This window comes from Dipodomys spectabilis, unplaced genomic scaffold (assembly GCF_019054845.1).
Source record: "Dipodomys spectabilis isolate Male_0828 unplaced genomic scaffold, ASM1905484v1 ptg000778l, whole genome shotgun sequence".
NCBI lineage: Eukaryota > Metazoa > Chordata > Mammalia > Rodentia > Heteromyidae > Dipodomys > Dipodomys spectabilis.
The window spans coordinates 49,850-63,743 of NW_024871455.1; the positions used below are offsets into that span (position 1 = coordinate 49,850).

General features: G+C 62.9%; 1 protein-coding gene across 1 annotated transcript; it reads left to right on the plus strand.

The window, feature by feature from the left end:
- The first annotated feature begins 12,070 nt into the window (after nucleotides 1–12,070).
- Cebpb (CCAAT enhancer binding protein beta) lies at nucleotides 12,071–13,183 on the plus strand. The gene has a single exon (XM_042672867.1). The coding sequence runs from the start codon at nucleotides 12,088–12,090 to the stop codon at nucleotides 13,135–13,137; it is 1,050 nt and encodes a 349-aa protein (XP_042528801.1). The 5' UTR covers nucleotides 12,071–12,087; the 3' UTR covers nucleotides 13,138–13,183.
- The last annotated feature ends 711 nt before the right edge of the window (nucleotides 13,184–13,894 follow it).

Below are 13,894 nucleotides of genomic sequence, written 5' to 3' on the forward strand. Positions count from 1 at the left end.
CACCCACCGCGCCTGCGCCGCGTCCCGGCCTCGCAGCTGCGGACGTCAGCGCTCAGCACCCACCGCGCCTGCGCCGCGTCCCGGCCTGGCTGCTGCGGACCCCAGCGCTCAGCACCACCGCGCCTGCGCCGCGTCCCGGCCTGGCTGCTGCGGACCCCAGCGCTCAGCACCACCGCGCCTGCGCCGCGTCACCGCCTCGCTTTTGCACATCCACCGCGCACGGTGACAGTCAGGACACTTTATTGCTGGGCTGTCTGGATGGGCGGGGGGCGGGCCTGCGTGCCGGGCCCAGCCCCAGGGCAGCGGGTGTGGCCACAGCGCCGGGAGGCGGGGCCCGGCCCACCGCCCAGCCCCTGGCCCGGCCGCGGGGGGCACAGCCCCCACACCAGCACGTCCCTGGCTCCTGGGGTTCCTCCCCCATGAGCGCGAGGACCCCAAGACCCCGCCCGACCCTACGCACACTTGTGCAGTGTCCAGGCAGGAGACCGCTTCGCCCAGACGCTCGAACCCTGCACAAGCCAGCTGCCTGTCGTCCTGGCTGAGCTCTGAGGATCGCAGTTCGAAGCCAGCCCGGGCAGAAAGCCCATGAGACCCTGATCTCCCAGTAACCACCAAAAAGCTGGAAGTGGAATGGTGGCTGCTATCCTGGAGTGAGACAGTCCAGGGCCAGCACCCAGGACCCTGAGGTCAAGCTCCAGGACCAGCGAGGAGGGGGGGAGGGGGAGGAGGGGGGAGGGGGAGGAGGGGAGGAGGGGCTGGGGAAGGAGGGGGGAGGAAAGGGAGGAGGCGAGGGGGAGGAAGAACTGGCCGTTCCCAGGGCTGACTTCGGACTCTCTGGTGACACCTGCTGGTGCAAGGTGACACTGCAGCCAGCGGGGCTAGGTGGGCGCAGTTTCTAGAGGGAGCCATGTAGGGTAGAGGTGGGTACTTTGGGAAACCAGAGGGTGGAGGGAGGGGGGAGGGGGCCGGAGTTAAAAGCACACCTGGGATGGATTCCAGCCTTCTCCCTCCTCTGTGGCAGGCGTGGGCAGGCCTGTGCTCAGCCTCCCCTGCAGGTGACCTGCCCCATGGAGAGTTCACTCCCAGTCCCCTGGCGGCTCGCTGTGTACCAGGGAATCAAATGGAATCTGAGTTGGTTCTGTGTGAGTGACCACCTAGGGTGCCATCTCCGTGAATTCTCCCATTCTCTTCTGTGTAAACACTGGCATCCAATTAGCGTTCTCTAGAGTAGGGCTGGGCTTGGAGACTGGCTTCTGATAGCGGAGGATTGCAGGCATAGGCTTCGCTGGCTGCCCAGGACCAGGCCTCAGGCACAGATGCCGCCACCCCGGAAGCCACGGCCACACACAGCTCTGCAGCACCCACGAAACGTGGCAGCCAGGTGGGATGAAATGCATGGAATTCCCACAGGATATTAAAGGCAGTGTGGGACTCTCAAATGTCTCACATGACGTGCGTGGTCATCGCAAAAAAAAACTTAGGTTTAGTGGCTTCATAAACTCAAACTCAATTTCAACCTTTCTTTTTAATAGTACCTGGATTTGAATCCAAGGGTGTTTGCCCAGCTGGTGCTCTGCCACTTAAGTCAGGACTCCAGTCCAGCAATTTGCTGGTGTATTTTGGAGATGGAGTCTCAAAGGCTTTTCCTGCCTAGGCTGGCTTTGAACTGTTATAACCAATTGTGAATGCCAACTTTTTTCCCACTTTTAAAACATGACTACTAAAATGCATAATTAAATGTGTCATTTGCATTTGTGACTCATTCTGTCATTATTGTGTGTGCTGGTCTTTGGGCTCAATGTTAGGGCCTTGGCTCAAGGTTAGAACTCTACCACTTGAACCACAGCTTCACTTCTGGCTTTTATGGTGGTTAACCTGAGACAAGAATCTCATGGCCTTTGCTGCACGAGCTGGCTTTGAACCACAATCCTCAGCTCTCAGCCTCCTTAGTAGCTAGGATGATAGGCATGAGCTACTGCGGCATGGCTCTCAATTCTATTTTATAATAGGGATATGGTAGAGTTTTCCAGAAAACTATGGCTGCAGTGGAGGCCTGGTGTTTGCCTTGGTGAGTCTCAGGGCCACGCTGCTCCCCAGCACCTGACCCCCTGGAGAGGGGCAGCAGGAATGGGGACCACTGTTGTCTTTTGCGGCTAAATGCTGGGGTAATTTATTCTAAGTTGTGCTTCCTCTGGTTGGTCCATGTTAAATGGTGGGTGGGGCTGGGGAAAAGCAGGTTCACGGACAGAGGGGCTGCCTCTGTGCCTGCGAGGGAAGATGGGGTGCAGGGGGCAAGAGACAGGGGAAAATGCATGAAGGAGTGTGAATCTCGGCCAGTGCCCACTGGAGGCCAGTGCCCAGTGACAGAGGCCGGGCTGGCTCTGGGGGTGGACGGCAGAGACGGGGCAGGCCAGAGTCAGAGGGCTCTGCGCCTCCTGGTGGCAGCTCTGAGAACCGCAGCCGTCCATGAGGAGCATGTGTGCCTGAGCTGGGCGCTGGTTGCTCACGCCTGTCATCGTAGCTCCTCAGGAGGCTGGGATCCCAGGATCGTGGTTCAAAGCCAGCCCGGGCAGGAAAGTCCGTGAGACTCTTATCTCCAATAAACCACTGGAAAACCGGAAGTGGCGCGTGGCTCCAGTGGTAGAGGACTCACCTTGAGGGAAAGAGCATAGGCCCTGAGTTCAAGCCCCAGGAGCGTGTTATGCTTGTTTGTTTTTGTTTTTGGGTCCAGTCGTGGGGGCTGAACTCTGGGCCTGGGCACTGTCCCTCAGCTCTTCAGCTCAAGGCTAGCGCTCTACCACTTGAGCCACAGCGCCACTTCCGGCTTTTTTTCTCTTTGCTTATGTGGTGCTGAGGAATCGAACCCAGGGCCTCAGGCATGCAAGGCAAGCGCTCTACCACTGAGCCACCTTCCCAGCCCAGGAGTGTGTTATGCTAGTGTGCCTGTGTGGTGGGGTCTGTGATGTGCTGTCTTTGTGTCTGACAGTGTGTCGTGGGTCTGAGTGTCAGTGTGGTAGGTATCTGTGTTATGTGTTTATCTTGTGTGTGTGCTTGTGTTATGTGTGTTGTATGTAGTATCTGTGTGGTATGTGCCTGTTATGTGTATGCTGTGTGCATGCATGTAGGGTGCCTGTGTTATGTGCCTGTTTTGTGTGTTGTACGCAGCACGTCTATGTTATGTGTTGTGCATGTGTGGTATATACCTGTGCTGTGTTTCTGTGTTGTATGTGGTGTGTGTGTTATGTGTTGTGCATGTGTGGTATATACCTGTGCTGTGTTTCTGTGTTGCATGTGGTATGTGTGTTACGTGTTGTGCATGTGTGGTACATACCTGTGCTGTGTTTCTGTGTTGCATGTGGTATGTGTGTCATGTGTTGTACGCAGCACGTCTATGTTACATATTGTGCATGTGTGGTATATACCTGTGCTGTGTTTCTGTGTTGTATGTGGTATGTGTGTCATGTGTTGTGCATGTGTGGTATATACCTGTGCTGTGTTTCTGTGTTGTATGTGGTGTGTGTGTCATGTGTTGTGCATGTGTGGTATATACCTGTGTTGTGTTTCTGTGTTGCATGTGGTATGTGTGTTACGTGTTGTGCGTGTGTGGTATATACCTGTGCTGTGTTTCTGTGTTGCGTGTGTGTCATGTGTTGTGCATGTGTGGTATATACCTGTGCTGTGTTTCTGTGTTGCATGTGGTATGTCTGTCATGTGTTGTGCATGTGTGGTACATACCTGTGCTGTGTTTCTGTGTTGCATGTGTTGTGTGTGTCATATGTTGTGTGCAGCACTGGTCTATGTGGTGTGTGGCAATGTCACATGCATGGTGTGTGTCATGTGTGTAGCTTATGTGTGGTGTGTGTCGGCATCACATGCATGTAGCAGGTATCATATGTGTTGTGTGTAGCATATTTATGGTATATGCCTTGTCACATGTGTGCTATGTAGTGCATGTCGGTGTGCTGTGTAGCATGTCTGTGGCGTGTGCCCATGTCACATGTTATATGTAGCAGGTGTAATGTTGGCTGTTACATGTGTTGTGTATAGCTTGTCTGTGTGGTATGTGGCTATGTCACACATGTGGTATGTAGCACATGTCTGGTGCATGCCTGTGTCACATGTGTGGCATGTGCCTGTCATGTGTCTTGTGCAGAGCATGTGTACGTGATGTGTGCCTATGCCATGTGTGTCAGAGGTAGCAGTGCAACATGTGCATGTCACATGTGGTATGCAGTGTGTCATGTGTGTGCTGTGTGTAGCGTGTCTGTGTCGTGTGTGGTGTGTAGTGTGTCTGTGTCATGTGTATGCTGGGTGTAGTATGTCATATGCACTGTGTGTAGTGTATCACACGTGCTGCGTGTAGGGTGTCTGTGTCATGTGTGTGCTGTCTGTAGTCTGTGTCATGTGTGCATGCATAATGTGTCTGTCACATGTGGCAAGTAGCATGTCTATACCATATGTGTGTTGTATGTAGTGTCTGTGTCATATGTGGCATGTAGCATGTCTGTGTCATGTGTGCTGTGTGTCTGTCATGTGTGTGCTGTGTGTGGCGTCTGTCACATGTGCTGTGTGTAGTATTCTGTGTCATGTGTGTGCTGTATGTAGTATGTCTGTCACATGTGCTATGTGTAGTATGTCTGTCATGTGTGTGCTGTGTGTAGTATGTCTGTCACGTGTGTGCTGTGTGTAGCGTGTCTGTGTCATGTGTGCTGCATGTAGCGTGTCTGTGTCATGTGTGCTGTGTGTAGCGTGTCTGTGTCATGTGTGATGCATGTAGCATATCTGTGTCATGTGTGTGCTGTGTAGTGTGTCTGTCGTGTGTGCTATGTGTAGTGTATCTGTCACATGTGCTGTATGTAGCATGTCTGTGTCATGTGTGTGCTGTGTGTAGTGTATCTGTAGCATGTGCTGTGTGTAGTGTGTCTGTATCGGTCGCATGTGCTGTGTGTAGTGTGTATCTGTCGCATGTGCTGTGTATAGCGTGTCTGTATCTGTCGCGTGTGCTGTGTGTAGTGTGTGTATCTGTCGCATGTGCTGTGTATAGCGTGTCTGTATCTGTCGCATGTGCTGTGTGTAGCATGTGTGTATGTTGCATGTGATGTGTGTAGTGTGTCCATATCTGTCGCATGTGCTGTGTGTAGCATGTATCTGTCACATGTGCTGCGTGTAGCGTGTGTATGTCGTGTGTGCTGTGTGTAGTGTGTATCTGTCGCATGTGCTGTGTATAGCGTGTCTGTATCTGTCACATGTGCTGTGTGTAGCGTGTGTGCATCTGTCGCATGTGCTGTGTGTAGCGTGTATCTGTCGCATGTGCTGTGTGTAGTGTGTGTATGTCGCGTGTGCTGTGTGTAGCGTGTATCTGTCGCATGTGCTGTGTGTAGTATGTATCTGTCGCGTGTGTTGTGTGTAGCATGTCTGTATCTGTCACATGTGCTGCGTGTAGCGTGTATCTGTCGCATGTGCTGTGTGTATCGTGTATCTGTTGCATGTGCTGCGTGTAGCATGTGTGTATCTGTCGCGTGTGTTGTGTGTAGCGTGTGTATCTGTCGCATGTGCTGTGTGTAGCATGTATGTGTCGCATGTGCTGTGTGTAGTGTATCTGTCGCATGTGCTGTGTGTAGTGTGTATGTGTCGCGTGCGTTGTGTGTAGCGTGTGTATCTGTCGCATGTGCTGTGTGTAGCATGTATGTGTCATATGTGCTGTGTGTAGCGTGTGTATCTGCCGCATGTGCTGTGTGTAGCATGTATGTGTCGTATGTGCTGTGTGTAGCATGTATGTGTCGTATGTGCTGTGTGTAGCATGTATGTGTCGTATGTGCTGTGCATAGCGTGTATCTGTCGCGTGTGCTGTGTGTAGCGTGTGTTGGGGTCCTGAGGTCGCTGAGAGTCCTTCTGCTCCTGCCTCAGCCCGTTCTGCACGTGTTGGGGTCTTGTGGAGGAGGGCTCAGAGGCTTGGGGGGCTCTGGCCCCCAGCTGGGGATGGGAGGGGGGGCAGGACGCAGGCAGGGCCGGCCACGCGAGTCCTGACAGACTCATGCCACTGGGGCGGTGGAGCGGTAGGGGCAGGGAGGCTCCCAGCCCGGCCCACGGGGCTTGAGCACCCCTCTCCTGACCGCCCCCCCCTGCCCCCGGCTACGGCGGCTGCGGTGCTCTGCGGGAGGCAGAGCTGGGCCCAGGAAGCGGCCGCGTGCGGGGGAATGGGGAGTCCCTGGTGTGGCCTGGTGCCCGGCCCGCAGAAGCCCGAGCAAACTTGACGGCCACTCTGGAGCCCCACACTCAGGGCTGGGGTGCGGTGCCACTGTGGTGGGGGGGTCGCCCAGGGGCCGCACCCCACACCCTGGCCTGCAACTGGCTCTCAATCAAGAGTAGGTCTTGCGGATGGTTCTAGAAGCATTGCTCCTCATCAGCTCAAGTTCATGGCCAAGTTGCATGTGCCTGCCGTGCCAGCCCTGGGCCCTGCTGTGCTGGGCACTGTGTGGCCGGGGTGTGGCGTGGCATCCCTCTGTGATGGGGGTCCCGGTCTCCTCACCCCACGGGGGGGGGGGAGGGACACACGCACCTGACCGCACGCACCTGACTGGTCACCTGGAGGTGACCAGGTCCCGGCACCCCATCCCACCCCACGCCAGCCCGTGTGTGGCTGGCACTGGAGAAGCTTCCAGGCCTTCATGGTGGCTGGGCCCCAGGACTCTGCTGTGTCCTCCACAGGGCTGCTGGCTGCTGCATGCGGGAGGACCTGCTTCATTCAAGGCTGGTGCTCTACCACCTGAGCCACAGCTCCACGCCCAGCTTTTTTTTTGGTTGGTTGTGGGGCTTGAACTCTGGGCCTGGCGCTGTCCCCCAGCTCTTCAGCTCCAGGTGAGGGCTCTACCATGTGAGCCACAGCACCACTTCCACTTTTCTGGTAGTTAATTGGAGATAAGAGTCTAGTAGACTTTCCTATTCAGGCTGGTTTTGAACCGCGATCCTCAGATCTCAGCCTCCTGAGTAGCTAGGATTACAGGTATGAGCCACCAGCTTTCTGATGGTTAACTGGAGATGAGTTCCTCAGGTCTGTCTGGGCTGGATTTGATCCTCAGTCCTCAGCTCTCTGCCTGAGTAGCTGGGATTACAGGTGTGAGCCACTGGTGCCTGGCCGCTTTTCCTTCTTTATGGAGTACTTGACACCCAGAATGCGGAGCTGGCTACCAGCAGGGAGGAGCGCCCCGCTGCAAGGCTCTGAGGAGTGCAGCCTGCCGCACCCCAGACCCCCCTCCCCACCGCCGCCCCTTCCAGGCAGTTCCCAGGTCTGCCAGTGAGCAGGATGACCCCAGGGACCCAATGGAAGTGCTGCTGGTAGTACTTGTCCGTTCATGTCCGGCTTCTTTCCCTTGCCCAGGGCCAGCCTTGGACCACAAGGCTGGGATTACAGGAGTTAGCTACCACGCCCAGCGCCATGAGGAGCTTCGCTGAGTCACGGCATGGAGTCCCATCGCGGCTGCACAAGGCCTCCCACTTCGTCACGTGCTCTTACACTTATTTTTTTGTTTTTGTTTGTTTCATGGTGTCTGTCCTGGGGGGAGCGGGGCTGCAGTTCACTCCAGCGGCGCGGCCCTCATTCAGGGGATAACAGCCTCTCAGAAAAAAACTCTTTCAACTCCTCGGTCCATTTATTTGGTTTTGTTTGTTTGGTTATTGGTCGGCCGTGGGGCTTGAACTCTGGGCCTGGGCACCGTCCCTGCGCTCTTCAGCTCAAGGTGAGCGCTCTGCCACTTGAGCCACAGCGCCACTTCTGGTTTTCTGGCGGTTTATTGGAGATAAGAGTTTTAGGGCTGGGGGCTGGGAAGGTGGCTCAGTGGTAGAGCGCTTGCCTTGCATGCCTGAGGCCCTGGGTTCGATTCCTCAGCACCACATAAGCAAAAAATAAAAAGCCGGAAGTGGCGCTGTGGCTCAAGTGGTAGAGCGCTAGCCTTGAGCTGAAGAGCTGAGGGACAGTGCCCAGGCCCAGAGTTCAGACCCCATGACCGGACCAAAAAAAAAAAAGTTTCAGGGCTGGGAAGGTGGCTCAGTGGTAGAGTGCTTGCCTCACAAGCACAAAGCCCTGGGTTCAATTCCTCATACCACATAAAAACAGACAAAGCTGGCTCTGTGAATCAAGTGGTAGAGCGCCAGCCTGGAGCTGAGGACCAGGGCCCAGGGCCAGAGTTCAAGCCCCACGACAAGGAGGGGGGCGGGGGGGGAGAGTTTCATGGACTTTCCTGCCCTGGCTGGCTTTAAACCTGGATCCTCAGATCTCAGCCTCCTGAGTAGCTAGGGTGACAGGCGTGAGCCACTCGTGGTGGGGTCTGTGTCACTCGGGCTGGCCTTGGATTTCCGGGCTCAGCCTCTGGCCCTGGCAGCGGAGGCTCGTGTGTGGATGTATTTTCCTCTGTGTGCTTTGGAGGCCCCATGCTTTGTCCTTGTATGTGACCACAGAGTGGGCGTCAACCCACCTCCAAACAGATTCAGAACTGGACCACATCCACTCGAGCTGAGCGCCCTGTCCTCGGCCGCCCGTGAGTCTCCCCCCACAGCCTCCCGCCCCCATCTCTTCTGCTGCACGGGCCCCACGGCAGCCACAGGGTCCCACCGGGGCCGGTCAGGTTCTGTCTCCTCCGCTCAGAGCTCTGTGGCTCCGACGTCCTGGACAGTCTTCACGGGGGCCCACAAAGCCTGCTGGGAGGCCGGCCCCACTGTTTCTATGACCCAATTTTGTGCAACTCTCCCTGTACACCACACGCAGCCGCGGGGCGGGTCGTGCCCCCACCCCAGGGCCCTTGCACTGGCCCTGCCCCCTGCCGGGATGGCTCCGGTCACAGGCCCCAGGCGATTGTGTGTTCAGGTAAATGTCACGTGCACAGGCCTCCCGCGCTGCTCTCCGGCCAGGAGCGCCTCCTCCCGTTCCCAGAATCACAGGGGACGCAGGCTTCACCCACTGAGCGGAGGCCAGGGACCAGCCCCCTTCACTGAGTATCTGCAGGCCACAGCCCCACTCCGTGACCAGCGCTGAGCGGCGTCTGTCTGTTCTGTGGACGTTTTCTGTTCTCCTCTGTGGCTCGTAAACATCTGTCACAGCCGCAGCACTGGCCTCCAGGGCCTGGTCCTCTAACCGAAGGAGGCGGCCGAGCCGCTCCTGCAGTTCCAGATCCTGCCACACGGTGGAAGCACAGGCCCGGACAAGTTTTCACTGCCGGCGCTGCCCCTAACTCTTCCAGCCCCAGGTTTCCCTCTGCCAGACCGGCAGCCGGGATCCCGCCCCGTGGAGCACATTTGGAGGTGGGGACGCAGGCTGGGGGCAGTGTGGTGGGCAAATCTCTGATGTCAGGAACGGGGTGCTGGCTTTTAAGTCTGGCTCCGAGTTATTCTGCTGGGATCTCGGGGAGTCTCGAGGCCGCAGCAGTCCCAGCTTGCCCATGAGGTGAGGGCCGGGTATCTGGGGGGATGAGGGAGCTGACCCCCACGTCAGACCCGGGACATGGGCCACGGGAGGGGCAAAGCAGCCGCAGAGGCGCAGCGAGGAGCCTGCAGAAGAACCCGCCACTGGCTTCCAGTTCCTGTTCCCCCAGCAGTCTGACTTCTGGTCCCACCACCATGGTGTCCTCCTCTCCACCATGGAGGCCACTCCTGGCTCTGGGGCATGGGCCTCAATTTCCCCTCCAGCACATGGGAGGGACAAGCAGCCGGTTCCACTCTCCCTGGGAGGTCAACTGAAAACCCCAGTGAGCCCCTACAGAAAGTGAGCGAACCCCAAAAGAGGACCCCATGCTGGCTGGGAGCCAGGAGGGACCAGAGGCCTCTGGGCTGGGCCGGCGCTGGCCTGGGCAGCGGGCAGGGCCTGCCCTGCGCGGAGACGGGAAGGAGGGCTGGCACCAGGCCACCCTGGCGGGGGCGGTGACAAAAACAAAGCCCGCCCTCTACCCGCTGCGTGTCCCAGGTCACCGCTCCCCAGGCCTCAGCTTTTCCTTCATGAAAATGGGGTGCGGCGTGCCTTGGGTGTCCTTATCCGGAAAGCAGAGGCCCAGGATCACATTGCGCGCAGCGCCAGGAGCTTGTGCTAACAGGCCACGTGTTCAGAGAGGGTGGGGGACACACAGCACCCCTACAGCTCTCAAGGCTGGGGGGGGCGCTGAGGCTCAGGGCGGATGGCGGGCTTGCCTGAGGGCCCAGGGCCGGGCTGAGAGGCCCCTCCTGAACTCACAGGGCTGGTATTCACTGGACACCTCCGTGGGCCGGACCCTGTTCTAGGTGTGGGGTGCAGGTCAGGAGATGAAGAGACCCCTCCCCGCAGCGGGCGGACAGGAGGCCACAGCTGAGACCTGGGGAGGGCGGGAGGGAGGGAGGGGGGGAGGGAGGGTGAGCTGAGAGCTGTGAAGGAAACGGCCGGGCTTCCCTTGTGCAGTCAGGGAGGGCTTCTCAGAGGACGATGCGGCTGAGCCAGGGGAGGTAGGGGACTGGGGGAGGTGGGGGCCCTCAGAGGTGGGGGGCTGGGGGTGCTGGTGTAGAGCAGCAGCCACCGGCCCTGGACTGCCACTGCCTGAGTGGCAATGGCCCCCATGGTGCACAGATGGGGGAAACTGAGGTAGACGGAGGCCTTTGGAGAATGATGGCTGACCGGCAGTGGGGCCAGGGGCCCCAAGGAGCCCTACTTTGAAGGAGGGCCTGGCTGGGTGGCCCTGGGGACGCTGTCCCACCTCTCTGGGCCTTGGTTCCTCCCCGGCCCGGAGGCTGCCGGGAGAGGCGGCTGGCCGGGCCAGTGTCTCCTGTCCCTCCCCGCCCCCAGCCCCAAGGGCGCAGGGAGATGTCATTTCTCCAGTTCTTGGGGGCGGAGGTCACCCCAGCTCAGCAGATAACACCCAAGGTTGAGCAACGTCTGCAGGCCTCTGGGGCCAGGGCTGGGTTCAGTGGGCCGGGGGTCAGCCCCGGGCAGCCCGGCCGGCACAGCGGAGGGTGGGCCGGGCCCACGGGCCACGGAGGCCGGCCTGGTCCCCCGCCCATCCAGCAGGGGACGGAGGAGAAGGGCCGTGGGGGGCGGCGCCAGGTGACGGGTGAAGAACCCCCAAACGCAGACCCCCAAGCAGACCAAGCTGTGGGGGCCTGGGGCCGGCGAAGAGGGCTAGGGGGGCCGGCCGGCTTTTCCGTGGGACGGGCTTGGGGTGGGGCCGTGCGCAAGGCTCCCCGGGGCCTCTCCCGGCGGGGCCTCCCGGGCCGTCACGTCTCCGAACCCGCAAGGTCTGAGCACGTCCGCCTGGGGACGGTGCGCGGTGGGGACGGCGCCCCGGGAAGCCCAGCGAGGCCACGCGCCCGCCCGCGGTCACTCAGCCCCGGCCGGGGAGGGCGGGAGGGGGCGTGGCCGAGCGGAGGCCGCCGGCCCGGCCTCCCCGCGCCCGGGCCCGCGTCGCGTTCCGAGGGCGCCGCCGCCGCCGGGGTCCCCGGGGCTCCGCGGCGAGCGCCTTCCGACCGGCAGGGGGCGGGCGGCGGCCGCGGCGGGGCGGGGAAGGCGCCGCGCTCTGCCCGCCCGCGCCCCGCCCCGCACCCGCGCGCCCCGCCCGCCTCCCGGCCCGCCGACGCCGCGCGCCCAGAAGGGGCGGCCCGGGGGCGGGGCGGCGCCGCCCCCTCGGCTTCCCAATCCCGGGCCGGGCCGGGGGCGGGCCGGGGGGGGCGCGCGGGGCCGCCCCCTTCCCCCCGGGCCGGCCGGGACCCCGGGGCGCGAGGCCGCCGCCCCGCCGCCCCCCGCTCGGGGTCCCGGGCGCCGCGGCGGGCGCGCTCCCGGCCGCGGGAGGGGCAGGGGCGGCCTCGGGCCGTGACGCGCGGTTGCCAGGCGCCGCCTTATAAATAACCGGGCTCGGGAGAAACTTTAGCGAGTCAGAGCCGCGCCCGGGACCGCGAGACCCCGCCAGCCCCGCACCGCCGCGGCCCCCGCCGCCGCCGCCCGCCCGCCCGCCCGGAGCCCGGAGCCCCAGCCACCCACCTCCCCGAGCCCCCAGCCCGAGCCGCGCCGGCCGAGGCCGCGCCGCCCGCGGGCCGGGCCGGGCCGGGCCGCTCGGGGCCCCCGAGCCGGCGCCCGCGTTCATGCAACGCCTGGCGGCCTGGGACCCGGCATGCCGCCGCCTCCCGCCGCCGCCGCCGCCCGCCTTTAGGCCCATGGACGTGGCCAACTTCTACTACGAGGCCGACGGCTTGGCTGCAGCGCTCGGCGGCAAGCCGGCCCCGGCGGCCCCCGGCGGCCCCGCGCCCCCCGCCGCCCGCGCCGGCGAGCCGGGCAGCATCGGCGAGCACGAGCGCGCCATCGACTTCAGCCCCTACCTGGAGCCGCTGGGCCCCGGCCCCGACGCCTTCGACGCCGCCGCCGCCGCCGCCGCCGCGCCCGCCGCGCCCGCGGGGCCGCACCACGACTTCCTCTCCGACCTCTTCTCCGACGACTACGGCGGCGGCAAGGGCGCCAAGCGCGCGGCCGACTTCGGCTACGTGAGCCTCGGCCGCCTGGGCGCCGCCAAGGGCGCGCTGCACCCCGGCTGCTTCGCGCCGCTGCCGCCGCCGCCGCCCCCGCCGCCGCCGCCGCCGCCCGCCGAGCTCAAGGCGGAGCCGGGCTTCGAGCCCGCGGACTGCAAGCGCAAGGACGAGGCCGCGGCGCCCGGCGCGGGCATGGCGGCCTTCCCCTACGCCCTGCGCGCCTACCTGGGCTACCAGGCCGTGCCGAGCGGCAGCAGCGGCAGCCTGTCCACGTCGTCGTCGTCCAGCCCGCCCGGCACGCCGAGCCCCGCCGAGGCCAAGGCGCCGCCCGCCGCCGCCGCCGCCGCCGCCTGCTTCCCCGGGGCGCCCGCCGCCGCCGCGCCGCCCGCCGCGCCGCCCGCCGCCGCCAAGGGCAAGGCCAAGAAGGCGGTGGACAAGCACAGCGACGAGTACAAGATCCGGCGCGAGCGCAACAACATCGCCGTGCGCAAGAGCCGCGACAAGGCCAAGATGCGCAACCTGGAGACGCAGCACAAGGTCCTGGAGCTCACGGCCGAGAACGAGCGGCTGCAGAAGAAGGTGGAGCAGCTGTCGCGCGAGCTCAGCACCCTGCGGAACTTGTTCAAGCAGCTGCCCGAGCCCCTGCTCGCCTCCTCGGGACACTGCTAGCGCCGCGCGCGCGCCCGCCCGCCCGGGCCCGGACTCGCCGGCCGCGCGCCGGCCCGGGGGGGGGGTGGGGGTCCCCGCGGGGGGGGTCGGTCCGCGGCCGCGCGCGTGTGAGGCGAGGGGCGCCGGGTGACGCCGCCGCCCCCCGCGCGCCCCCCGCCGAGGCCCCCCCTCCTCCTTGCCCGGCCGGACCCCCCTCGGCCCGCCGGGCGCGGTGACGCCATCGGGCGCCGGGTCTGACGCAACCCACGTGTAACCGCGGCCGCCCGCGCGCCCGCCCGCGCGCCCGCCCGCGGCCCCGGCCCCGGCCCCGGCCCCGGCCCCGGCCCGCGCCGGCCGCGCGGTTTTTGTATCATATAAAGACGTCTCTTTCTACGAGCAGACGCGCGTGTGTGTGCTGCCGCGCGTCCCCAGCGCCGCCGCCGCCGACAAACTTCCTTCCAGGACGGGGGGCGAGGCTTGGGGCGGCCGCGGGCCTCCGGGCCCCGCTCGGCCCGGCCCGGCCCGGCCCGGCTCCCGGAGGCCCGGCCCGCCGCGGGGTTGGGTCGGTGGTGTTTTGCTTTTGCTTTTGCTTCCCGCCCCGCCTCTGCCGCGGCCCGGCCGGGCGCCCGGCCTCGGCTGCTCCGGCCGGTCCTCGCCCCGGGACCCCCCACCCCACCCCGGGGCCCGGCCTGGGCCGCGCCGGTCAGCCCCGGACCCGGGAGGAAGGCGGGGTTGGGGTCCCGAGCCAGGCAGACGCTCCTGGGACGCGAGGGGTCAG

Coding starts and splice junctions, on each gene's coding strand:
- Cebpb (XM_042672867.1), top strand. CDS start 12,088: ATGCAACGCCTGGCGGCCTGGGACCCGGCATGCCGCCGCCTCCCGCCG.